Below are 26,379 nucleotides of genomic sequence, written 5' to 3' on the forward strand. Positions count from 1 at the left end.
TGAGAGCAGAGCCGGCTGCCAGCCGCACCTCCTGTGGCTCCGAGGGGCCCTCACTCACTCCAGGTGAGCAATGCCAGGGTGGGGCTGGGGCTGGGGGTGTGGTCGGGGGCTGCCTGGGGGCCCCTCTTCACACACCCTCTCTGCCCCCTTCCAGCTGCTTAGGGTATCATCACCATGTCTGCCCCCGACAAAGGAGGCCGGAATCCTCCCAAACCCAAGGGCAAGGTAAGGGGAGGCATGGGAGGGGAAGATCCCTGCCAGGGCCTGGGGACCCCCCCCCCAGAGCCTTGAGAAGGTGACCTCCCCGTACTGGGGTCCAGAGGGGCTTCCCAGGTGGGGCGGGAGTCTCCAAGAGCTGTGGAACCCACGCTTCTCTGCTGTCCCAAGCTGGAGGGCGAGGGCAGGAGTAGGGGACGCGAGCAACCCTCAGCTCCTTCTTCACTGTGTGATCTCGAGCCAGCCAGGGCCCCTCTCTGGGCCTGTTTCCCCATCTGTGAAATGGGGGCCGTGAAAGGAAAAGGTCTTTAGAGACCCGGAGGATGACCTCTTCTCTGTATGGGAGGCAGGCTGACCCTGCCCATTCACCAGACAAGGAAACTGAGCCTCAGAGAGGCTAAGACTCCTTTCTGGGGCCACCCAGGAGCAAGAGTGAGGTGACCCAAGAACCCCAGGCTGTCTGATGCTTTCCCTGCCCTGCCCCTAAGGCCTGCCCCCGCCCTTTTGCCCCATATAGACCCTGGGGAGCTTCTTCGGGTCTCTGCCTGGCTTCAGTTCAGCGCGGAACCTGATGGCCGGCGCCCACAGTTCAGCGAAAGAGGCCCGGCCCGTCGCGGACCCCACAGGTGCCTCTGCCCAGCCCCAGACTGAGGGTGAGTGGACGGCTCCATGGAGGCAGGGGCTCTGGGGGTGCGCCCCAGGAAGAAACCCCCTAATGGGGCTTTTGGCTATTTGGGGGGTGGTTTGCATGTGTCAGCATCATCTCAATAGGCATGCCGGGCCGGCATGCTCATTTAGCACCAGATGGGGAAACTGAGGCATCAAGACGGCAGGTGAGTGGCCCACAGTAGCATGTGAACACAGCCTGTCTCCCTGCGATGTCCCTTACTTTCTTGACCCCTCACCTGCCTCCCACCCCATTTCTGATGCACCATGGACCAGACACTGGGTGTTCCCCATGTCTGAGCTCACTGAAGATTTCCCCTCTCTGTTCCCAGAAAGGGCACTGGCTTCCACGGGGTCACACAGCCTGGGGGCGCCCTCCACCCTTTGGGCAGCCTCAGGGCACACAGAGGGGCTGATGCAGGGGAGCCTGGGGTTGGGGCGGCTGCCTGGACCGGGCCTCACTCTGGGCCAGAGCTCCGAGCAGCTGACTTCTGCTCCACATACCCGGGCCCAATGGGCCGCTGCCAGCTGTGGCAGGGTTGGGGGGGCGGGGCCCTGAATCCTCTTCCTGAGGTCCCCCTCTGGGGAGTGTCTAGGCAGGGAAAACTCCAGAGAGGAGCCCGAGACCCCGGAGGTCGGGGGAACCTCTGGCAGGGCCAGTGACGGCACCAGACCAGGGGCCGCGGATGTCATCTCTTGCTGTCCCTGGCAGGGCAGCTGGGACATTCCTGACCTTTCAGGCTGTGCCCACCAATTGCGCAACGGGCACTGGGGTGGCTGATGCCAGCCCACGTCCCTCGCCCTTCCTGGTCGCCTGACCAGCTCCTGTCCTCCCAGCAGCCACCAACCTGGCCCCGACGGAGCGCGGGGAGAAGCTGCCGCCGCCTTCGGATAAGGTGAGAGGTGCAGGCAGCGCCTGATGGTCTCCGCCTCCTTCTGGGGCCCCTCCCACGCGGTTGCTGCCTTCTGAGGAGCTGTCGTAGGCCAAGCCGTGGGCAGATCCTTGTGTGTGTCCTGCTGTGGGATTCCAGGCACTGGTTCCCTTCTGAGCTTCTGTTGGCACATCGGTGACACGGGCACGGTCCTGCCCTCTTGCCGGGCATGGCAAGGCTCCACGAGATGGACAGAGAGCTCCCCCCACCCCCGTCCCAGCTCCGTCTCGCATCACGGGACTGAAAACACGGGAACTCCTCACGTGTCGTGCTTTGGGCTGAGTGCTTTCCACACGCTGCTTCAGAGTTGACCGGCCCCAGGAGGAAGGGAGCCAGAGTAACCCACACGGCAGGTGAAGCACAGAGAAGGCGAGCAACCTGCCAAAGGTCACACAGCAAGGCGTGGGATGGTAGTACCTGAACCTTGGGCAGGTGGAGGCTGTCCCGATGACGGGGAGGGGGCGCACTCGATGCCAGGAGCACCCTCTCCCCCGAGTCCTGGCAAGCCCAGATGTCCGCAGACACTGCCCGGTGTCCCGCGGAGGGTGGAAACACCCCAGCGCAGGAGCCCTGGATTACAACCAGCACAGTCGTGCTTGAAACTGCGTGCTGACACTCTGAGACCCTCACCGCCCTTTGCTAGTTTAACTAACTGGTGAAACCGCCCTGTGGGAGGTCGGAAGTGATGAAAACCACTGACGGGGTCCCATGACTCAACCCCAACACTTGTCCCTGCCCTTCAGCGAGTATCACTCTTCTAAATGTTGGTTCTCCTCTCTCACTTGAAGATGTTCCGTTTAATGAGCGACTTGGTCTCCAGGCTCATGGGGAAACCAGGCTTGAAATCTGCCAAAAGTAAAGAGTAGGCAGGGTGAACACACAGTGTCATTCGGTGAGTGGCACTGAGCCCAAGTTCAGGGGACTCTGGCAAGGGCTCCAGAGCTGTAGGGACCTGCCGTCAACGATGGGGATGGTCTGGCACTGGGACAGGGCTGGTAGAGGCTGGATACCGGCACGAGAGGAAAGTATGTCAGGGCGGGAGGTGAGCGGCAGGCTTTCTGGGGGACAGTCCCTCTCCTGAGGCACACAGAGGATCAGCTTGGCTGAAGTGTGGGGTGTAGGGTCTCCAGCTCTCCTTCTGACCACATGTGTCCTTTCTTAACAGACGATCTCTGGGGCAAAGGACCTGGTGTGCTCTAAGATGACCAAGACCAAGGGTGCCATCTCCTCTGGGATGGCCAACATGGCGGACACAGCTAAAGGTGTGGTGCAGGGAGGCCTAGATATGACCCGGTCTGCACTCATGGGCACCAAGGAGACTGTGGCCACTGGGGTCACAGGTGCAGTGGATGTAGCCAAGGGCACTGTCCAGACTGGCCTAGATACCACCAAGACCGTCCTCACGGGCACCAAGGACACCGTCTGCAGTGGTGTGACCGGTGCCGTGAATGTGGCCAAAGGAGCTGTCCAGACTGGCATGGACACCACCAAGACCGTCCTCACGGGCACCAAGGATACAGTGTCCACTGGGCTCACTGGGGCAGTCAATATGGCCAAGGGCACCGTCCAGACTGGCCTGGACACCACCAAGACTGTTGTGACAGGTACCAAGGACACTGTGTGCAGTGGGGTGACCAGTGCCATGAATGTGGCCAAAGGAGCTGTCCAAGGAAGTCTGGACACCTCAAAGACTGTCCTCACGGGCACCAAAGATACAGTGTCCATGGGGGTGACAGGGGCAGCGAACATGGCCAAGGGCACCATTCAGACTGGCTTGGACACCACCAAGACCGTCCTGACGGGCACCAAGGATGCAGTGTCCACTGGGCTCACTGGGGCAGTCAATATGGCCAAGGGCACCGTCCAGACTGGGCTGGACACCTCAAAGACTATCCTGACTGGCACCAAAGACACCCTATCTACTGGGCTCACAGGCGCACTGGGTGTGGCCAAGGGCACTGTCCAGACTGGCCTGGACACCACCAAGACTGTCCTCACGGGCACCAAGGACACCGTGTGCAGCGGGATGACCGGTGCCATGAACGTGGCCAAAGGAGCTGTCCAGACTGGCATGGACACCACCAAGACCGTCCTCACGGGCACCAAGGACACCGTGTGCAGTGGGATGACCGGTGCCATGAACGTGGCCAAAGGAGCTGTCCAAGGAGGTCTGGACACCTCAAAGACCGTCCTCACGGGCACCAAAGATGCAGTGGCCACTGGGGTGACAGGGGCAGCAAACATGGCCAAGGGAGCCCTGCAAACTGGGCTCAATACGACCCAAAACATCGTCACAGGCACCAAGGACACCGTGTGTAGTGGGGTGACCGGTGCCATGAACATGGCCAAAGGAGCTGTCCAGACTGGCATGGACACATCAAAGGCCATCCTGACTGGCACCAAAGACACTGTGTCCACAGGGCTCACAGGTGCAGTGGGTGTGGCCAAGGGCACCGTCCAGACTGGTCTGAACACCACCAAGACTGTCCTCACAGGCACCAAGGACACCATGTGCAGTGGGATGACCGGTGCTGTGAATGTGGCCAAAGGAGCTGTCCAGACTGGTATGGACACCACGAAGACCATTGTCACAGGCACCAAAGATGCAGTGTCCACTGGGGTGACAGGGGCAGCAAACATGGCCAAGGGAACTGTCCAGACTGGACTGGACACCACCAAGACCGTCCTCACGGGCACCAAGGACACCGTGTGCAGCGGTATGACCGGTGCCATGAACGTGGCCAAAGGAGCTGTCCAGACTGGCATGGACACATCAAAGGCCATCCTGACTGGCACCAAGGATACAGTGTCCACTGGGCTCACTGGGGCAGTCAACATGGCCAAGGGCACTGTGCAGACTGGCATGGACACCACCAAGACCGTCCTCACAGGCACCAAAGATGCAGTGGCCACTGGGGTGACAGGGGCAGCAAACATGGCCAAGGGAGCCCTGCAAACTGGGCTCAATACAACCCAAAACATTGTCACAGGCACCAAGGACACTGTGTGCAGTGGGGTGACCGGTGCCGTGAATGTGGCCAAAGGAGCTGTCCAGACTGGCATGGACACCACCAAGACCGTCCTCACGGGCACCAAGGATACAGTGTCCACTGGGCTCACTGGGGCAGTCAATATGGCCAAGGGCACCGTCCAGACTGGCCTGGACACCACCAAGACTGTTGTGACAGGTACCAAGGACACTGTGTGCAGTGGGGTGACCAGTGCCATGAATGTGGCCAAAGGAGCTGTCCAAGGAAGTCTGGACACCTCAAAGACTGTCCTCACGGGCACCAAAGATACAGTGTCCATGGGGGTGACAGGGGCAGCGAACATGGCCAAGGGCACCATTCAGACTGGCTTGGACACCACCAAGACCGTCCTGACGGGCACCAAGGATGCAGTGTCCACTGGGCTCACTGGGGCAGTCAATATGGCCAAGGGCACCGTCCAGACTGGGCTGGACACCTCAAAGACTATCCTGACTGGCACCAAAGACACCCTATCTACTGGGCTCACAGGCGCACTGGGTGTGGCCAAGGGCACTGTCCAGACTGGCCTGGACACCACCAAGACTGTCCTCACGGGCACCAAGGACACCGTGTGCAGCGGGATGACCGGTGCCATGAACGTGGCCAAAGGAGCTGTCCAGACTGGCATGGACACCACCAAGACCGTCCTCACGGGCACCAAGGACACCGTGTGCAGTGGGATGACCGGTGCCATGAACGTGGCCAAAGGAGCTGTCCAAGGAGGTCTGGACACCTCAAAGACCGTCCTCACGGGCACCAAAGATGCAGTGGCCACTGGGGTGACAGGGGCAGCAAACATGGCCAAGGGAGCCCTGCAAACTGGGCTCAATACGACCCAAAACATCGTCACAGGCACCAAGGACACCGTGTGTAGTGGGGTGACCGGTGCCATGAACATGGCCAAAGGAGCTGTCCAGACTGGCATGGACACATCAAAGGCCATCCTGACTGGCACCAAAGACACTGTGTCCACAGGGCTCACAGGTGCAGTGGGTGTGGCCAAGGGCACCGTCCAGACTGGTCTGAACACCACCAAGACTGTCCTCACAGGCACCAAGGACACCGTGTGCAGTGGGATGACCGGTGCTGTGAATGTGGCCAAAGGAGCTGTCCAGACTGGTATGGACACCACGAAGACCATTGTCACAGGCACCAAAGATGCAGTGTCCACTGGGGTGACAGGGGCAGCAAACATGGCCAAGGGAACTGTCCAGACTGGCCTGGACACCACCAAGACCGTCCTCACGGGCACCAAGGACACCGTGTGCAGTGGCGTGACCGGTGCCATGGATGTGGCCAAAGGAGCTGTCCAGACTGGCATGGACACATCAAAGGCCATCCTGACTGGGACCAAGGATACAGTGTCCACTGGGCTCACTGGGGCAGTCAACATGGCCAAGGGCACCGTCCAGACTGGCCTAGACACCTCAAAGACTGTCCTGACTGGCACCAAAGATACCCTATCTACCGGGCTCACAGGTGCACTGGGTGTGGCCAAGGGCACTGTCCAGACTGGCCTGGACACCACCAAGACCGTCCTCACGGGCACCAAGGACACCGTGTGCAGCGGGATGACCGGTGCCGTGAATGTGGCCAAAGGAGCTGTCCAGACTGGCATGGACACCACCAAGACCGTCCTCATAGGCACCAAAGATGCAGTGTCCACTGGGGTGACAGGGGCAGCAAACATGGCCAAGGGAGCCCTGCAAACTGGGCTCAATACAACCCAAAACATTGTCACAGGCACCAAGGACACTGTGTGCAGTGGGGTGACCGGTGCCATGAACGTGGCCAAAGGAGCTGTCCAAGGAGGTCTGGACACCTCAAAGACCGTCCTCACGGGCACCAAAGATGCAGTGGCCACTGGGGTGACAGGGGCAGCAAACATGGCCAAGGGAGCCCTGCAAACTGGCCTCAATACGACCCAAAACATTGTCACAGGCACCAAGGACACCATGTGCAGTGGCGTGACCGGTGCCATGAACGTGGCCAAAGGAGCTGTCCAGACTGGCATGGACACATCAAAGGCCATCCTGACTGGCACCAAGGATACAGTGTCCACTGGGCTCACTGGGGCCATCAACATGGCCAAGGGCACCGTCCAGACTGGCATGGACACCACCAAGACCGTCCTCACGGGCACCAAGGATGCAGTGTCCACTGGGCTCACTGGGGCAGTCAATATGGCCAAGGGCACCATGCAGACTGGCCTAGACACCTCAAAGACTGTCCTGACTGGCACCAAAGATACCCTATCTACCGGGCTCACAGGTGCACTGGGTGTGGCCAAGGGCACTGTCCAGACTGGCCTGGACACCACCAAGACCGTCCTCACGGGCACCAAGGACACCGTGTGCAGCGGGATGACCGGTGCTGTGAATGTGGCCAAAGGAGCTGTCCAGACTGGCATGGACACCACCAAGACTGTCCTCACAGGCACCAAGGACACCGTGTGCAGCGGGATGACCGGTGCCGTGAATGTGGCCAAAGGAGCTGTCCAGACTGGCATGGACACCACCAAGACCGTCCTCACAGGCACCAAGGATACAGTGGCCACTGGGGTGACAGGGGCAGCAAACATGGCCAAGGGAGCCCTGCAAACTGGGCTCAATACAACCCAAAACATTGTCACAGGCACCAAGGACACTGTGTGCAGTGGGGTGACCGGTGCCGTGAACGTGGCCAAAGGAGCTGTCCAGACTGGCATGGACACCACCAAGACCATCCTCACGGGCACCAAGGACACCGTGTGTAGTGGGATGACCGGTGCCATGAACGTGGCCAAAGGAGCTGTCCAAGGAGGTCTGGACACCTCAAAGACCGTCCTCATGGGCACCAAAGATGCAGTGTCCACTGGGATGACAGGGGCAGCAAACATGGCCAAGGGAGCCCTGCAAACTGGCCTCAATACGACCCAAAACATCGTCACAGGCACCAAGGACACTGTGTGCAGTGGCGTGACCGGTGCCATGGATGTGGCCAAAGGAGCTGTCCAAGGAGGTCTGGGCACCTCAAAGACCATCCTGACTGGCACCAAAGACACCCTATCTACTGGGCTCACAGGCGCACTGGGTGTGGCCAAGGGCACTGTTCAGACTGGTCTGAACACCACCAAGACCCTCCTGACAGGCACCAAGGACACCGTGTGCAGCGGGATGACCGGTGCCATGAATGTGGCCAGAGGAGCTGTCCACATTGGCATGGACACATCAGAGGCCATCCTGACTGGCACCAAAGATGCAGTGTCCACTGGGCTCACCGGTGCAGGGAGTGTGGCCAAAGAGGCAGTGCAAACCGTCCAGAATTGGTTACCCGGTACCCAGGACAGTGTCTGGAGTGGACTCACCAGTTACAGAGCCCCAGGCAACAGCGGGGAACAGGCCATCCTGAGACCCCAGGAGGCTCTGTCCTCTGGGCTGTCCAGCGCCCCAGACACTCTCTGTGCCAGCCTGGACCTTGCCAGGGAAGCCACTGCTGTGGCAACAGGCGCCCACGGGGCCCCCCTGGGCAGGGAGAATGCAGGACACGAAGGAGCCTTGAGCTTCGCAACTCTGCGGCATGAGCTGGGGGAGCTGGGGGACATCTTCTGCCCCATGGATGCCAAGGAGCAAGGTGAGAACAGCGCGGCTGGGCCCACCCCCCAGCGGGGCTGTTTTTCTGTAAAACCCAAGCCCTGGATTCTCCAGGGACCTCTGGGACTGAAGAATCCCGTCTTCCTTTCCAGCTCAGCTTGCTGCCTCCGAACCTGGGCCAAAGGTGCTCACGGCCGACCGCGGCAGCTACTTTGTGCGTCTGGGCGACCTGGCCCCCGGCTTCCGGCAGCGGGCGTTCGAGCACGCCCTGAGCCACCTGCAGCATGGCCAGTTCCAGGCCCGGGCTGCGCTGGCCCAGCTGGAGGAGTCCTTCGAGTCGGTGAGAGCCTTGCCCTCCCCACGGCCCCTTCTTCAGAAGAGCTCCCCAGGCTCCCCCAGCCATGTGCGGAGACTGCGAGGATTTGCAGGGCCCTGTGGCCGGGGATCTGGCCGCACGGCTGACAGCTGCCACTCATGCTGGGGGGCAAGGGCGGTGCTGGGCTGCACGCAGATGGTGAGGGACCCCCAGCTCTGAGCCCCTCCCGGCTCCCAAGGTCACAGGTTTAAGGCGTTCGGATACATCGGCCTCACTTACATGTGCAGTGAGGAGCCCGGGCATCCTGCCTCAGTCGGGATCCCCGGGATGTGCCCTCGCCGCTGTGTGTTCAATCAGGGCCCCGGGCTCTCTGCTGAGCCAAGGTTTGAAAACCACGGGTCCAATCCAGTGAGGTGCAGACGGGGATGATCAGGGCCCTGGGACACTGGGCCATCTGGGGGCATCTGTAGCTGTCGTGACTGCGAGCAAAGGTGCTCCTGACTTCACGGGGGCTGGGCCAGGGATGGTGCTCAGCCACCCCCCAGCGCTCAGGGACAGAGGACCGGCCTGACCCAACAGAGGTTTTTGTTAGAGGGTCACTGTGGCTACTGAAGGGAGAACGGGCTGGACCCGGGAGATCAGTGAGGTTTTCACAAAAATCCTGGCAAATGACACGATGGGGCCTCAGGGCTAGTGTCAGTGACAGCGAGAGGCACCCGTGTCCCAGATGGGCCTCTAGAGCAGCGCTGCCAAGGTCTGTGGGCGGGCTAGATGTGGGGCTCAAGAAAGAGGGACCCTAAAGCACCGCAGAGATTTTTTAAAAAGTTTTTTTAAAGTATCTTAAGTAGCATCTACACCCAACATGGGGCTCGAACCCACAACCCCAGGATCAAGAGCCACACGCTCCACCAACTGAGCCAGCCAGGCACTCTGTGTGGGAGATTTTTAGCAGGGGACCCCAGGGGGTGCCGAGTGGGCTGGGAGTGAACAGTGAGAGTTTGCTTTTGGATGCGGGAACCTGAAGTGACTAGCGGGCCCCAGATGGGAGTCGCGGCAAGGTGTGTTAGGAGGGCGACCACAAGTTAGGAGTCCACACCTGGGCCATTGACCCAATGAAGATGGGTCGACTAACTGGTGGTGGGGCTGGGGAGGCTCCTATGTGCCGGGGACCCAACAATCAAGGAAGAAAAGCTGCCAAAAGAGCTTTATCTCCACACGGGGGAGAGATGAACAGCAAAGAAGCAAACATCTGTGATAACTTGACAGTTAACGTGCCCCTGGGGAGAGTAATAAAATCTGACGAGGAGGGACTAGGGCCACTGCACTGGGTGGCTGGGGAAGGCCTTACCTGGAGGACAACCTAAAGCTGAGACTGGATGGGCACCACAGGAAAGGCCAGAGGAAGCATGCTCCAGGTTGAGCAGGCAGCATGTGCAAAGGCCCTGAGGCAACAGCATGCTAGAAGTGGTTAGAGGACAAAATGAGGCCAGCGTGTCCAGAGCAGAGTGTGACAAAGTGTCAGCAGGAGACGTGGTCTGGGAAGTCCCAAGGAACGTTGTAGGCCATGGTGAAGAGCTGGATTTTATCCAAAGGGCACTGGGGAGCCAGGGGAGGGTTTTGAGGTGGGAAGTGAGTTATTTGGTCTCTGACAAGCCCAAAGAGAATAGGGACTATTGCCCATTGCTGGCTCTAAACTTGTGGCTTTCCCACTATGCCATGGAAAGGTCTAGACCCGAGTCTCCAGGGCCAGCCCCAGGAATGTCCCCAGGGGAGAGTGTATCAAAGGATCCTGCTAAGAAGCCATAATTCCTCTGCTGGACTCTTTCTAGATTGAGAAGGCCAAACAGGCTCCAGAAGGCCAGTCACGGGTGGACCAGGGTCTGAGCAGCAGAGTGGAGGAAGGTGCTCCCCAAGAGGTATGTAAGAAAGGGGCATGGCCCCCGCTCTTCTCCTTCAACCCCTGCTTACCTCACCCCTACCTCCCCCGCAGGTGCTGGACTCCAGGGCTCTGTCCAGGGCCTGCAGCCTCATCCAGCAGCTGCACGTGGCCTACAGCACCTTGGCCTCCAGCCTCCAGGGCCTCCCCTCTGAGCTCCAGCAGCAGGTTGGGCAGGCGCGCCACGGCCTCTGTGAGCTCTATGGCCTCGTCTCCTCGGCCAGTTCTGTGGGAGAGCTGCCGGCAGAGCGGCTGGCCCAGAGCCGCGGGGCGGTGGGCCAAGCATGGCGGGAGCTGGAGCAGATGCTGGAGAGTGTGCAGCATGGCCCGCCACTCTGCTGGCTCGTGGGGCCCTTTGCCCTGCACCCCACTGGGCAGCAGCTCTAGGCCCCTCCTGCCCACAGAGCCCTCTGTAGAGCCTCCTCCCCAGCCCCAAACCAGCTCCAACTCCCCTAAGGTCTGGACTCTGCCAGCTGGTGCCGCTTGGCACCCACGGGGGCACCGAGGACTTCTGAGTCTGGCCATGCCATGCACCCAGCTCTGGCCCCGCCTATACCGTCCACCCTTTCTTCCCAAGCACCACTGGGCCTTCTCCTAGCCTAGGTGCCCAGGGCTGCGCAGACGGCTGACAGAGGGCCTTCCCCTCACGGTCCCAAGCAAGCCCTCCAATTAGAAAGAGACGTGGCAACACCCCTAGGTCTAGAAGGTTCTCCATTCAGCAGCCTCCACTAGGCGCCCCTTTATCTTCGGGGCACCCCAACCTGGGTCCTGTAGCTGCTGCTCCTGCACCCTGGGCTCCCGGAGCCCCGTCCTCACTCCAGAAGCACACACCTGGCCCTCAGCAAACCGTGTTCCATGTACCGGAAGGTACCAGAATGCTACCGTCACCTGGCAGAGGCCCCTACCATCTCTGCTGATGTCCAGTGCGGCCAAGGGGCTCTGTGAGGGTGACACCGCAGCAGCCCCAACAGCCGCGCATTGGCCCGGATGGGGGACCGGACTGGGCCTCGGCTCACCCCCAGAGCTGATATTCTTTGGTCCCCAAGGCTCTGGGCTGAGGAAGAAGTGAGAGTGCTCCCCCATGGGGGATGGGGCCCTGGGGGCTATATGACAAAATGTGCTCAGCACAGTCCCACGCCCACCCCAGGCTGGAGAACAGGGGCTGGGATGCATGCAGGGTCCCCTCCATCCCGGCCACACTGTCCCTAAATGCCCAGGGCAGCCACGCAAGGTGGGTGGCATGTGGGGAAGCTGAGGCTCCCCTTCACGGGTCTCCCCTGTCCTCCAGCTGCAGGGAGCCCAGCCCAGCAAGCCCCCGCGTCCCGGAACCTGTATCCCATCCACAACCCCTCATCAGGCTCCCGCTCTCCCTCAAGGAAGGCTTGAGGCACCCTCATACCAGCCCCTTCTCAGAAACAATGGGGTGTTCCAAGCTCAGGACGCAAGGCCAGCCTTCGCCAAAGGGTCACCGTTGGCTCCCAGCCATGGTGAGACCTGTGTGACGGGTCAGGAAGCCCCTCGGGCCTGTCCCTCCTCAGTCTCTGCCCCAGGCAGAGGCGCTGGGCACACAGCCATTCGTGCAAACTGAGCGGTCACGGGAGCTTCAACCCAGCCAGCCCACACAGAGGGTCGCCAGGCTCTGAAGTCCCACACCCACCACGGCCTTGGCTGAGACAGAGGCATCTGACCGGGGCGGGGCGGGGACACCCAGTGGACGCCACTACTGATGCAGGTGCCTGGCCCGGGACTGCACACACTGTCCAAATCCCTGTGCCAGGCCTGGGAGCCTGGGGTCACTTTACAAGTAAGGAACGAGAAGCCCAGAGGGGGAGGGATACTTGTCCAAGGTCAAGGAACAAAGCCTGCCCCCAACAGTTAACGCCCTCTGAACATCAAGGACAACGGCTAGCCCACAGCACCCCCGAACCCTGAATGGCTTGAGCACCCCGAATGGCTGCAGCCGGGGACCCAGGTCTCACCTACAGCCCAGCTAGGAACAGCAACGGGGAGCAAGGCCGCGCCAGAGGATCTGGGCCCTGGGCCGCCCCGCGCAAGAGGATCAGACCGCAGCCTCCGCCTGAGCCTTCATTACTTCTAAAACAGCCTCCCACCTCCCCTCTCCTTCACCGCCAGCCCTGCAGGCGCACACCGGGCAGGGGCAGTGTCAGAACCGAGTTCACATTCGCTGTGAACGGTGACTTCGTGGCTTAAACCTTCTGTCCCTGGACAGCTGCACCAGCAACCCTAGAAAACCGAGCCAATAAAAATGACTTTCATTAAAAAAACCCTTTATAGTCATTTCATGTTGGTTGGAAATCACAGAAGTTAGGCAGAAAAACAACCCAAGGGACAGATACAAAGGGACAGCACGGTGCTTCCCCAACAGGTCTCTGCTCCGCGGGTGGTGGGCGGGGGCCGGGGCAGGCCTGGGGCATCTACGTGCGACGGGTAGGCCTGGCCGCCAGGGCTCAGCTGTCCTCCTCATCCAGGGACTCCGAGTCCATCCGCCCCCTCGCGCGCTCCTGCCGCTCCTTCCCAGGCACGTCCAGCTCGGGGCCCTCCCGTGCGCTGCTGGTGGGAGCACAGGTGGGCGGGGTGAGCACTCGGGCCTTCTGCTGCCAGTGGAGACCCAGCGCCCAGCAGTGCAGCCCGCCTCTGGACACCCCCCAACGCTGCCCCAGCCGGACCCCTGCCAGACCCTGCCAGGCCCAGGCAGGCCCAGGGTCCTTAGCGCGGCGACGTCAGCGTCAAGCAGCCCGCTGCGCCCGCTCCTACAGCACCAGGAGGAAGCCAGTCTCCCCCGAGCTGCGGAGCTCCCTCGGTGGGGCACCTGAGGGTCAGCGGCAAAGGTGGGGGTGGGAGGCCGGCGTGTGGACAAGCCCCTGCGGCCATCACCAGAACAAGCAGCCCACAGAGCAGACGCCTGTCAGGAGGACGGCTGTCGCCCCGGCGATACTCACTCGCTGTGTAACGGCTCTTCGGAGGAGCCACAGCCCGGCCCCTCCTCGGAGTTCTGTCCTCCCTCCTGCTCCTTGTCTTCCGCGCTCTCCCCCTTCTGGGACATGGCCTCGCCGTTCACCGGGGCTGAGAGATCTGGCGGGAGAGAGGCTCGTGGGATCCTGTGGCCCCGCCCGCTGGTTTGGGGCCAGGAGCCCTAAAGGAGCCGCCACCTGCCTCAAGGGCTCTGGTCCTCTGCACCCCCATCCCCCCACCCCTCTGCCTCCCAGTCAGCCAGGCGCACAAAAGCCTCAAGAGGGAGGAGCCAGTTAACGAGTGGCCATGGGTAAGGGGGAGAAGCCTGCGTGACAGAAATAAGGCGGTGTCCCCTGCAGGCCGTCCCCGCGGCTGCTGAGGCTTCAGCGGAGCACCTCTCAGCAGCTCCGTGGGCGTCACACGACCCCAGGAGGAAGGACCACCCTCCCGTTAGACAGGGACCAGGGCCACTGACCCTGTAGGAAACACCCGCTTTCTCCAACCCCACGCCTGTCCCAGCAGCGCTCCCACACGTGGCCCGCACACACGTACACGGCCTCCCATGCCGTCTGGCTCTGAGCGTCTATGAGCAGCTCAGGGACGTGCACGCACCAGGCCCCGGCGACCTTAGGGACACAGCCAGGCATGCAGAAACAAGCCACTTTGGCCGTGGGGGTTGGTGCCAAGTGGCGCCTGAGACCCAGAGAGGCCCTACCCTGCTCACCAGCGCTCGCCTCGACCTCCGCCCTCTCCGTGGAAGCCTCCTCTCCGGTCAGCACCTCCTCGGCCTTCTCCACCTCGGCCCTCTCCTTCTCCAGCCCGGCTCTGGTCGCCTTCTGGATGGCCTCAATCTTTGGTCCCAGGACCCGAGACTTGAGCCGGGTGTAGACCTCTGCGGCCTTCTCCATCACCTCCTTGTTAGCCTTGTAACGGCGGATCTGGCCCGCGAGAGGCCTGGCTCAGGAGATGCAGCTGGTCTCACCCCCCGCCACAGACCCGCCCCAGTGTGGCCGCCCTGGCAGCACCTTCCCAAGGGCACGGTGCAGCGAACACCGGCACTCGGGTCAGCCAGCACACGGGCGTCCTCCTGGACCGAGCGCTCTGTGGCTGGGAACCCACGTACCTTCTTCAATGTGGCCACCACATCTGTGTTCTTCTGGAGGATCTGTGAGGTCACCTGCAGGGTCCCTAGCTCCTCTAACGCATTCAGACACCTTTTCACGTCCTGCCGGGTGGGGAGGGGAGTAAGGAGGGACAGCATCTAGCTGAAGGGGCCCTGGGGGTCCCATGGGGCTCCCTGGGCAGAAGGCGGAGTGTCAAGGGAACCCCAAGGACGTGGTCGGGACACAGCACTTGCAGGGCTGCTTGGCACCACCTGGTGGTCATGCCAAGCAGTGCACCCGAGGCGGCCAACCCGGGACCTCTGTGGCCAACACCCAGAAGAACAATGACCCTGGATTTGCCTCAGTTTCCTGAGACTTCTGAGGGAGCTCCAGACAGGAGAGACGGGGTGGGGAGGAGGGCTGCTTGGCTCAGAGAAAGTGGCTGCGATGTGGCCTCAGTGCCGCAATGAGGGCCTCACCGGATTGTCAACTTTCAGGGCGAACTTGATCTCACTGTGCAGCTTCTGCAGCTTCTCCTCCACGGAAGGTTCTGGGACCAGGAGAGAATGCAGCACCTGGGCCTGAGCAGCGCCGAAGGGGCCGCCTGGCCTGACACCCTACACGTGACTGAGTCCCTCGAACCCTTTGTCAGAGCTGGCCGGGGACCTGCCCCAGCACCGCGCTCCTCGTTGGCTTAGCCTCCCGCCAGCGACCTGCCCCTCACCTTTCTTCTTCTCCACCTTCCGGTCGGGCGGGAACCCTTCTGACCGCTTCCGGGTTCGCTCCACCTTCGCAGGCCTGTGGAGTCACACCCCTTAGTCCTGCCCTGGACTGCCAACCAGCCACCCGACCCCGGCCACTGCCGTCTCCTGACTGTGCGGTGGGGAACCCGAAGCCGCTGGGAAGGAGACCCTCAGGGGGCCCTGGAAGTGGAGGGAGAGGAGGTAAGGCCTGTCGTGATCGGGTCTAGGCAGTCACCTGAAGTGACCAGGGATGGCGGCCAGGGATTCCTCTGCTTCTTGCCGGCAAACAATATCAAGTCTCGGAATTATCATCACTATGAACATACCACCGAGAATAAACGGGGACTTAACAGAAACCCAAGTGAACAAATTGCGGGAAAGTGCCCAGTCTGACACCTGTCGAGGACCGCAGGCCCGTTTCCACAGCGTGGACGCGACACTCTGCTTGGCAGAAGCTGCCGAACTCCCACGGGCAGGTTCCCTCACTGATGCGGCAATCTCACTCGGCCAGCAGCGGGAAGAGGGGCTGCGTCCCCCGCCTTGGCGGGCCTCAGAGGAGTCTCAGAACCACAGGTCTGGGGGAGGATCCCTCCCCTCAGCACTGCTGACATCAGGTGGCTCCCTCTCTGGCGGGTACCCTGGCGCCCCCTTGATGCCAGAGCACCCCCCGTGTGATGACCACAGATACGGCGTGGTGCCGCCCGGGGCAGGATCACGGTCCTGGAGCAATGGCTCCTATGTGAGCCGATGGAGCCCCAAGAATGGGACCCTCGGATCAGATCTATCTCCAAGGCTGAATTCGGAAATCGGAATCGGAAACCCTGCTCCTGTGGGGGTGAGGGGCAATGGGTCCCAGGAGGCTGAGAACTGCAGGGACTAGCGCGGGGCAGGTGGGCCCCCAGGGAGCTGTGGGAGGAGAGGCGACTCGAGTGCTGACCTGGCTCGGGGCCTCTCCTCGGGGCGCCCCCTCTTCTCCTTCTGGCTGGGTCTCCTCGTCGGCTCTGTGCTTTGTGACTGTCTTGCTGCCTTCTTTGCCTACAGTGGCCAGAGGGAGGGCTGGAATGGTGGGCAATGGGGGCTCTCCTCCTTAGAGATAGCCTGACACTTCCCGCCACCACCTCTGCACTGCTGGGAACTGGTGCGACAGGCAGGATGCGACAGGAAGAAGGACTCTGGTGTCCAGTCTGTTCCCCAGGCAATGGCTTCTCAGACCCTAAAAGGACCACCCCCTCGATGGGTGGGGCAGCCCCACCGCACACCCTTCTCCTGTGGCAGGGGTCTTGGTCCCCGTTTTGTGATCAAAGAAAGAGAGACAGGGAGAGAACAGACTATTGCCCTGCTTCCTTGTCCTCCCATCACATAGGGCACCATCTAGGAGGGGACAGGCCTGGAAAGTCAGGCTCAGATTCAGGCAGGCTGCAAGGACCAGAGAGCAGGAAGCAGACAGGCCTGAGGGACTGCAGGGCACCTGATGGTCACCACCAAGTCATCAGAGGCCTCCTACCTGCTTGTCACTCACTCAGATTCCCTCCCTCCCTCCCCGCCACAGCCAGAGCACCTGTGAGCACCTGAGTCAACTCCCGCTCCTCTGCCCATTGCCCTCTAGGGCTCCCACTCACTGAGGTAAAAGCCCAAGTCCTCACCTCAATTCCCAAGGCCCCCACACAATCTGCCCTGCCCCCTTCTTACCCTCCCCTCCTCCCTCTTTCTTCCTCACCCACTCTGCTCCAGCCACACAAGCCTCCTGGCTAGTCCCCGAACACAACAGGCCTGGTGCTGCCCCAGGACATTTGCAGAGACTGTGCCTTCTGCCTAGAAAGCTATTCCCCCTGAGTATCTTCCTACACACCACCTCTCATTTCATTCCAATCCTTATTTAATGGCACCTTCTCAACTAAAGCCTTTAGGATTTACCCTACCTAAAACAGAAAACCTCACCCGCCAGCTCCTGCCCTCCGACCCTGCATTCTTGTCCTTAGCAATGAACACTTTGGAACGCATCTCACGTTGTTTCCCACACCCTGGGCCACAGCACAGCACCCAGCATGCAGTTGGTGCTCACTGAATGTCTGGAGTCAGGAACGGACTTGCCGGAAGGGGTGGGCGCGAGGAAGAAGCCCCTCGGTCACCATCTCCTCCCCCAGAGCCCAGGACACACCCCGATGGTACGCACCTCTCTCTGCAGCTCAGCCTCGGGCCCCGAGTCGGAGGAGGACTGTGGTCCCCGCCCCCGGCCCTTGCGGCCACGCTTCCTGACGGGCTCATCCTCGTCCCCAAGCTCATCCCCGCTGCTGCCTCCGCTGCCCCCAGGCGGGGCCTCCCCGCGCTCGCGCTCGCGTCTCCGCTCCTTCTCCTCCTTCTCCTGCTCACGGAGGCGCCGCAGCTCCTCCTCCTGCTCCCGGCGCCGCCTGGCCTCCAGCTCACGCCGCCGCTCCTCATCCCGGCGCTTCCACTCGCTGATGCGGTCCACCTCGTCACTGTCACTGGGGGTGCAGGCTGCTCAGAGGGCCGCGGGGCCAGGCCCAGCCACACAACCCTGGCCCATGACCCGCGGGTCACTGCTCACCCACCTGTCACTGCTCGAGCTGGTCGGGGGCCGCTCGGGCTTCGGCTTCCGCCCGCGGGGCTTTGGTGGAGGCTTTTCCACTGCAGGAGAGGAAGGGGTGGCCCGGTCTACATGGGCACTCTCCCACAGGGCAGGCCCCCCACTGCCGGCAGCCAAAGGTGAGGGGCACACCGCCGGGACCATACCTGGCTTCCTGCCCCGAGGAGGTTTCTTTACAGACACATCCGAGTCGGAAGAGGAGGAAGAGGAGGAGGAGGAGGAGGAGGACGGCACTGACCTGGCCACAGCCACTGGCTCACCCTTGGCCCCGTCGGATTCTGGTTTGGAGTCGGAATCGGAGGCTGAAGGTGCCTTCTGAGAGAGGCGGGCACAGAGGTGAGAAGAACGCAGGCCAAGGAGAGTGCCCCTTGCAGCCCCCAACCCACAAACAGCCTCCACGTAGAAACCCTTCATGTTGGTCAGGAATCACAGGCAGCCCCCGATGTGCCTGCAGCCACCTGATGGTCCAGCTCAGTGATGGCATGTGACATCCCCAGGCCTCATCTCCTTGGTGAAGTGGGGGAGGCAGAGGAGAGCTACTCTTTTCTCCAGTGGACCTTCCCTTTTCTTTCGACTACAAACTATGGCCTACAGCACTTCACTCCCTTCCAAGGCCAGCGTTCTAGCATCCCATTTCCCAAACTGGCCTCCACACTCCTCTCAAGAGCGATGGTGTCTCGGCGGTCTCAGCTCCAGGGAAGTGCTCTGCACACACCAAGCTCAGAAACTATGAGCTGAAGCCATCAGTGGAAGCAGAGGTGAAGGTGGAAGATGGCGGGCCCAGGGGCTCCCTGTAGCCTGTGACCTACCCTCCTCCAAAAAGGACTGACTCTCACACTGCCTGGTGACCGTGGAGAGGATCTCTCAGGGTTTCCCACAGGCAGTCAGGTGGGAAGAAAATCACAAACAACAAAACGACGAAACGAACAACCTCTACCTTTTTCTTCCGTCCTGCAAGGGGGCCCCGCCGTGGCGCCCGGACCACAGCTTTCTTCTCGGGGGTAAAGTCCTGAACAGAGAGAAGGGGGCTGAGCGTGGGCCCCCTGGCTGACTGCTGCTTGGCTCCCACGCGGGCGTCCGCCCTCCCACAGAGCCAGCCACATACTCACCTGGTCACTGGTCTTTTCTGACTCAGATGAGCTCTCTGAGTTCTCCTCCTCTGACGGGGACACACTGGCTTGATCCAGGTCGCTGGAGGCCTTTCGAGTTCGTTTTGACACTGACATCTAGCAAAGGAGCAGCCCAAACAGATCCACAGTCAGAAAGCCTATGTGCTTGGCAGAGCTGCCTCCCACTTGGCCGTTCATACTCTGAAGAGCTGAGGTTCTGGAACTTTTGGAAGGCAGCGGGGACCCTTTTGAGGATCTGGTTAAAAACCATGGATCTTGGGCACCTGGGTGGCTCAGCTGGTTAAACAACTGCCTTCAGCTCAGGTCATGATCCCAGAGTTCTGGGATCGAGTCCCACATCGGGCTCCCACCTCCACAGGGACTCTGCTTCTCTCTCCGACCTTCCCCTTTCCTATGCGCTCTCTCTCAAATAAATAAATAAAATCTCTAAATAAATAAATAAATAAAAACCATGGATCTTGAACCATGAGGACACTGCACTCAGTAAGAGAATCCAGACCCAGAAGCACCCATCCCGTAGAACCCCACTCCCAGGAGGTCCCCTGAGGAGTCCCGTCCACACAGAGAGGAGAGCGTAGGGACTGGGGCGGGGGGTGGGGAGTCTGTGCTTCATGGGGACAAAGTCTCTGTGTGGGGAGAAGGAAAGTTCTGGAGACGGAAGGTGGGGGTGGCTGGAGGACAGTGTGAGTGGGCCTCATGCCACTGAGCTGTGCGGTTAAAACAGCAAATTTTACATGTACCTTAGCACAATTTAGAAAAGTGAAAGAAAAACCAAACCAAGTATGCTTTCCCCAGAAAAACATACATGTGCATTCTGGAACTAGAGAGGAGTGAAGGCTGCACAAAGCCTGCACATTCCTGCTGGGAATGAACCCCAGGCCGCTAAGCGGTGCGTTGTAGAACGGCTACTTTTTACTGTGAATTTCACCTCCGTAAAAAAATAAAAATATACATAAGCACATGTGCACGCATACAGCCTGAATTCAGTGTCGGGGCTCCCGCGTTCCCTGACATCCACTAAGAGAGGCCAATGGAAGAATTTTTAAAGAAAATTTAAAGAAAGAACCGAGCTTTAAAGACCGATCTCAACGAGGGACAACCCGGGTCTTTCTAGCCAGCGACTATGGAGTTACATCACACCTCCCCTCTGCTTTGTCACACCTAAGAAACGCATCGGTTCTCATAACAACGGTCACCTAAGCATGTCCCCTGCTCCACACCCTGTCCCTCTAAAATTCCTGCGGTGAAGCCCTGACACCCAGGGCCTCAGAAGGAAACAGGGTTTGGGGACAGGGATCTTTAAGAATGTCATTAAGTTAAAACGATGTCACTGGGGGGGCCCTAATCCAGTATGGCCCGTGTCCTAAGAGGAGGAGGTCAGGACACAGACACGCAGGGACAAGCATGCGAGGGTGGGAGGGCGCTGGCCCGCCGAGGAGAGGCCTCGGAAGGAACGAGCCCTGCCGACACCTTGATCTCGGACTTCCAGCGTCCAGGAATGATCCGTGCTACTGTTAGGGTGGCTGGCACACCTGTCCACTAGTGACACACCAGTGAGAGACAAGGTCCCTACAAGGTCGCACACTGTGCGCTCCCGTCAGGAGAGGCAAACTGAAACATTCCGTGTGAATCTAAGGTTACTGTTCTACGGGGGCGGCAGTCACAGAAAGCCGCCATGAGGCCAGTGGGAAGAGCGACAGATGGAGGGACAGACGAGACAGCAAGCAAGAAGCCCCGTGCGCGGGAGACAGCGTGGCTGCTGAGCGGGCAGGGAAGGGCTGGGGTGGGGCCCAGCGAGGGCCAGACCGGCAGGGCTGCGCCGACTGTGTCCGGAGCCCGGAGCCCGGCCCCACTTCGAGGGCGGCTGAGCCCAAGCCCGGTGCACCGCACACTCCCCACTCCCTCTTGGGGCAGAGGGGTCTGTGGCCTCTTCCCAGCCCGCTAGGACAGCACTCTCAACCCAGGCGCTTGGGGAATCCAGTTACGACAGCTCCTGTTGCCTCAAAACTCTTGAGGCAGTTCCAGGGCGTTTCAAGCTGGGACATGGCCTGGTTCCCCAGACAAAAAGGCAGGGATCACGGGGATGAAGATGACCCGGGACCCACCCTCCCAAAGTCCACACGCGAGGTGCAGGGGGAGGCGGTGGGGAGGGGCCCGGAGAGAACAGAACCCCGGGGGGTGGGGTGGCAGGGAGTGATGAGCCACCAGGGCTCGGGGCTGGGGTCAGGGTCTGCCACGGAGCCGTTCTAAGGAGCGACGAGAAGAGCAGCACGTGGGTCCACAGAAACACACGAACAAGTTAATGTTAACTGAAGAGAAAACCCCAGAAAGCTGGCCTGGCAGGAAAACCACAGCCTCTCACGGACTGGGCACAAGACAGCTGCGCCGTGCTGGTGTCACGGGGCTACCCAGGAAAAGGTCTCTTCATCTCTCAAGTTCTCCCTGGCGTGGCTAAAAGGTGTTGTAATAAGAACTTAGACCTGTTTAATGCAAAATTGTCCCCCCCAACCGTCCAAAAAAAACCATCTGAGTAAGTACTGACAAATAGGGATTTACCTCTAAGGGGTGGCATCATCAGGGGCGGGGGTGGGGACAGGGGGCGTGGTTTCCTACACGTTTCTGTTCAACGTCCCCGGTAACTGTAAACAGTAGTAACGGGAAACTTTAAAAAATGATGCCGCCATATCGTGAAAATGGGAAAAAGCCAAATGCCCAGCACTCTTAATACCATATTGGCTAGCGATCACACACACGTCATATACTACCTCTCCACCACCGAAGACCACGACTTGATACTATCTGGAACGCCAAAGAAACACTCAGCATTTCACACACAGAGTGTGTGAAATGGGCCTCACGCAGCCACCCCATGTGTGAGGCACACGCGGGATCACGGAGAAACGCGACAGGGTGTGTCCGGTCCTCGGCATGGAAGCCCTCCCACGTAACGTGGGCGTTTTCCACTAGCTTCTCCGCGATTTTTACACCTTACACCTTACAAGCGTCGTTGATCCTTATGAATGGAACCGAAAGCAAATGTTCTTTTTACAAATAATAAAAGGAAAGCCTTACTATGTCAAAGAAGTTGATGATAAATCACAGTCCTTTCATTCTGCTCCCGAATGTTTAAAAGCAGTCAAAAAAGACAGACAAGGCAAGAAAGAGCCTATCTCCAGGAGAACTGAACACTCCCGTCCCCACAGAAATCTGCACACACCCGTGCTCGGCAGTACGTTCGCGGCAGCTGGAGTGACACGACCCAGATGTCCATCCACCAATGAGCGGATATACACACTCCAGCACACACCCCTGGGAGCGTCCCTCCACCACGAGCAGGAGCAAGACACCAACACATGCTGCCCCGGGGACGGACCCTGAGCCCACGACACTCAGGGAGGGAACCAGACACAGAAGGCCACACGGGCTGTGAGTCCACGTGTGTGACATGTCCAGACCAGACTCATCCATGGACGGGAAGGGGGTTCGGGGGCTGCTGGGGGAATGACTGCTGGCCAGGACTAGGTTTCTTCTGAAGTCAGGGAATGTTCTGGTACTAACCAGTGGTGGTAACTGCACATCTCTGCAAATGTACTAACACCAGTGAACTGCTTATTTTGAAAGAGGGAGTTTTGTGGTATGTAAATGGTATCTCAATTTTTAAAAAAGCATGTTAAAAAAAAAAAGCATGTTAAGCATGCAGAAAAATTAACTGCATACTCAGGCTAAGGGCATAATTTCAGCTAGGAGGCTCCTGGGAGGGAAAAGCCAAGAGCAAGTGCCTGCGTTCCAATTCTGGGAGTATCTGTTCAGTCCGGCTGGTGTTGAGTAAAAGGTCGCGTTAATACAAGAGAGCATTTCAACTTCACACTAGAGAGCCACGCTAAGCGCACTGCCCTCCCTGAGATGATCATCTACAAGGTGGAAACAGTAATATCTACAGAGCAATACTATAAAAGTTAACGAGATGACGCATGTACAAGAATAACAAATAAAAATAAATAATATATCAGATAAAACCGTGTATTAAAAACAAGAAAGGCAGGGCAGGGAGTGCAAGCTGCTAGAGGCCTCGTGGGGGAGGAGAAAAGGCCAGAGGGAGGCTGGACTGCCGGCTGCCCCCGAGGCTGGGAGCTCCTGCCCCACCCCTACCTTCAGGGCTGCGGCCTTCCGCTTCAGGCCACTGTTGTCACTGCTTTTGTCTGAGTCTGAGTCACTCTCCATCCTGTCGCTGGCCGCTGTGGCGGTCACAGCTGTGACAGCCATGACCCCCCGGACCTCGTCGTCCTCGCTCCCGCCTGCCGGGTCGGCTTCAGGGGCCTCGCTGTCAGAGGAACTCACCGGCTGGGGGGCAGGAGGGGGCAGAGACAGTGAGTCACCATCAGCCTGGGGTGCATTTCCCAACCAGGACAGTGACCCAGAGGACAGAACCCATGGCGGGGTCTCAAATGTCTGGGTCTGGCCTCCTCACTTTCCACATTGGGGACCTGCAGCCCAGAAAGCTCCAAAAATGCAGGCTGGAAGGCGAGATGACGCGTGCAGTGGGGGCTAGGATTACAGATCAAACCTTGGGCCAGTAACTTGGCCTCTCGGTGCCTCCGTTTCCCAAGCTGAGCAATGGGGATGGCACCATTTTGGCCTCACAGGGCTGTGGCTAGGATGAGGCAGAAGTGGGATGTGACATACTGAAGACAGTGCCCAGACTGGCCAGAAGGCCACCAGAGCTGGCTTTTCTCTTATTAACCCTCCCGTCGTCATGAACACAGGACCGCCAGGCCTGAGCTGCCAGGCGCTGCGATTTCTGTGTCACCCAGTGTGCTCGCTGAGGCAACGAGAGCCACAGAAACACGAACGCTTACACGGCACCCCTTCCCAGCTCGCCCTGTGCCGGGCTCGGGACGCACTCAGTCGGGGGTGAGTCAGGGCCTCCGTGCAGGGCAGGCCTCGAGCCCACACAGGTGAGCCCAGTGTGATTCCTGCCCCCTGGGGGCTTACAGCCCCGGAGCAGAGGCCGACAGGGGACGATGCAGAAGAATAACGTCACACTCTGGGGACAGGGGTAGAGGAGAGGGATAGAGGACAGCACCGGTACATGGGTGCCAGGGGATCAGGAAGAGGTGGGCATGAAGTGGCAGGAGTATTCTGAAGTGCTGTTTTGTCGGGGGGAACCTTGGAGGGTGTGACATTTTAGTTGAGGAGTTGTCCCAAACATGCAAAGGGGCAGAGGCCAGACAAATTCTGGAAAGCCGCCAACGGCATGAGAGCAGGCTCCCCCCAGACATTGGGGAGGTCAGTGTGGCCACTGCGCCTTGACAGAGGATGGGGCAGAAGAAAGGCTGGCGGGCCAGCTGGGGCTTTTACAGGGTCCTGGAGGATCTAGGGGACCTGGCAGATGGCACAGCCATGGCCAGGCCCCACGGCTCACTTGGGCCAGTTTCTGAACTTGTTCTGAATGTCTGACATTTATGGGAGGAAAACATATGAGGCCCGGGCATTTTTAGCCATCACTCCGTTTAGTGCACACCGTGGAACACGCAGCCCAGGAGGCCCTGTGTTGAGGGCCAGAGCTAGATGTGAGCCAGACAGCATCCCTGTCCTCAGGGAGCCCACGCCCTAACCGGGCACAGACAAGGGAACACACAGCTACAAAGCGCCATGAGGGAGGCTGCTGTGACAGTCCTGGGGCACCCAGTGCAGCTAAGCCCATGTAAAACCTGATCATGTTATTCCATGGTACTCTTTCTTTCTTTTTTTTTTTTTTAAAGACTTTATTTATTTATTTGACAGAGCAAGATCACAAGCAGGCAGAGAGGCAGGCAGAGAGAGAGAGAGGAGGAAGCAGGCTCCCTGCTGAGCAGAGAGCCCGATGCAGGCCTCGATCCCAGGACCCTGAGATCATGACCTGAGCCGAAGGCAGCAGCCCAACCCACTGAGCCACCCAGGTGCCCCATGGTACTCTTTCTGAATAACTGATTTCTCTCCCTCTTTTTTTTTCTTAAAGCTACATTAACTTTTTTTTTTTTTAAAGATTTTATTTATTTGGGATGCCTGGGTGGCTCAGTTGGTTAAGCAGCTGCCTTCGGCTCAGGTCATGATCCCAGCGTCCTGGGATCGGGTCCCACATCGGGCTCCTTGCTTGGCAGGGAGCCTGCTTCTCCCTCTGCCTTTGCCTGCCATTCTGTCTGCCTGTGCTTGCTCTCTCTGCCTCTCTCTCTCTCTGATAAATAAATAAAATCTTAAAAAAAAAAAAAAAAGATTTTATTTATTTATTTGATAGAGATCACAAGTAGGCAGAGAGGCAGGCAGGGGTTGGGGGCGGGGGGAAGCAGGCTCCCCGCGGAGCAGAGAGCCTGATGTGGGTCTTGATCCCAGGACCCTGAAAGCATGACCTGAGTGGAAGGCAGAGGCTTAACCCACTGAGCCACCCAGGCGCCCCAAAGCTACATTACCTTTTAAAAGCTACATTATCTGCAAACAAGGCAAACAGCCACATACTGAGAAACACAACGCGGGCTGGCTACAGAAAGGAATGCTTCTCGGCCATAAAAAGGAACGCTACAGCGTGGATGAACTTCCAAAACATGCTCAGTGAAAAGAAGCAGGATGAAGAACCAAACAGGATTCCATTTATGTGAAATATCTGGAATGTGCAAAATCCACAGAAATAGATAGATGATCAGTTCTCGGGGGTGGGGCAGCTAGCCAGTTCAGTCAGTGGAGCGTGCCACTCTTGATCTCGGGTTTGTGAGTTCAAGCCCCATGTTGGGTGTGGAGCCTACTTAAAAAAAAAAAAAAAAAGACTTCTCAGGGGCTGTGGGGAGAATTGGGGGTGACAGGTAATGGGGAGGGGGTTTCCTTGTGCGGTGATGGAATGTTCTGAGTTAGATAAAAAGAGATGATCACATGACACTATAAATGAATAAAAGCCAATGCAGAATATGGCTAAAATAGTCAATTTCCTAAATTTAAAAAAAAAAAGAGAAGTCACATAACAGGTCGGAGTGGCGCGTGCACACTGGCCAAGAAAAAAGCGGGGAGGACAAGAAGGAAACGAGAGCACCCGTAAGGACCTCCAGGGCCACGCCGATGGGATGCAGGAGTTGAGACCAGGACTGAGAAGCAAGAAGTGGAAGCGTGGGCTTAACCGGGGCCCCAGGAGGG

General features: G+C 59.3%; 2 protein-coding genes across 7 annotated transcripts in view; one reads left to right on the forward strand and one right to left on the reverse strand.

Moving 5' to 3' along the window:
• On the forward strand, nucleotides 1-12,952 carry PLIN4 (perilipin 4). 5 transcript variants are annotated; one of them, XM_044254514.1, is made up of 9 exons: nucleotides 1-63; nucleotides 155-225; nucleotides 734-869; nucleotides 1,720-1,778; nucleotides 2,980-7,180; nucleotides 7,280-8,455; nucleotides 8,568-8,755; nucleotides 10,561-10,647; nucleotides 10,722-12,952. In XM_044254514.1, the coding sequence occupies exons 2-9, from the start codon at nucleotides 175-177 to the stop codon at nucleotides 11,052-11,054; spliced, it is 6,231 nt and encodes a 2,076-aa protein (XP_044110449.1). In that variant the 5' UTR covers nucleotides 1-63; nucleotides 155-174; the 3' UTR covers nucleotides 11,055-12,952. The 5 variants fall into 5 exon arrangements, with proteins under 5 accessions (XP_044110449.1, XP_044110451.1, XP_044110450.1 ...); XM_044254516.1 differs by having other exon boundaries at nucleotides 2,980-6,612; nucleotides 7,504-8,455; XM_044254515.1 differs by having other exon boundaries at nucleotides 2,980-4,452; nucleotides 4,750-8,455.
• HDGFL2 (HDGF like 2) overlaps nucleotides 12,939-26,379 on the reverse strand; it is a 21,207-nt gene continuing 7,766 nt past the window's right edge. Inside the window, exons 4-16 of one of the 2 annotated variants that reach the window (XM_044254518.1) lie at nucleotides 23,371-23,562; nucleotides 19,201-19,317; nucleotides 19,029-19,100; nucleotides 18,238-18,406; nucleotides 18,057-18,132; nucleotides 17,660-17,969; nucleotides 16,424-16,521; nucleotides 15,468-15,541; nucleotides 15,223-15,293; nucleotides 14,764-14,865; nucleotides 14,365-14,578; nucleotides 13,628-13,760; nucleotides 12,939-13,235 (exon numbers count right to left, since the gene is read on the reverse strand). In XM_044254518.1, the coding sequence (XP_044110453.1) occupies nucleotides 13,136-13,235; nucleotides 13,628-13,760; nucleotides 14,365-14,578; nucleotides 14,764-14,865; nucleotides 15,223-15,293; nucleotides 15,468-15,541; nucleotides 16,424-16,521; nucleotides 17,660-17,969; nucleotides 18,057-18,132; nucleotides 18,238-18,406; nucleotides 19,029-19,100; nucleotides 19,201-19,317; nucleotides 23,371-23,562 (1,728 nt within the window). In that variant the 3' untranslated portion in view covers nucleotides 12,939-13,135. Of the gene's footprint in view, nucleotides 13,239-13,627; nucleotides 13,761-14,364; nucleotides 14,579-14,763; nucleotides 14,866-15,222; nucleotides 15,294-15,467; nucleotides 15,542-16,423; nucleotides 16,522-17,659; nucleotides 17,970-18,056; nucleotides 18,133-18,237; nucleotides 18,407-19,028; nucleotides 19,101-19,200; nucleotides 19,318-23,370; nucleotides 23,563-26,379 lie in introns of both variants that reach the window. The other variant, XM_044254517.1, reaches the window with a different exon arrangement.

The sequence above is a fragment of the Neovison vison genome, chromosome 6, assembly GCF_020171115.1.
Source record: "Neovison vison isolate M4711 chromosome 6, ASM_NN_V1, whole genome shotgun sequence".
Taxonomy (NCBI): domain Eukaryota; kingdom Metazoa; phylum Chordata; class Mammalia; order Carnivora; family Mustelidae; genus Neogale; species Neogale vison.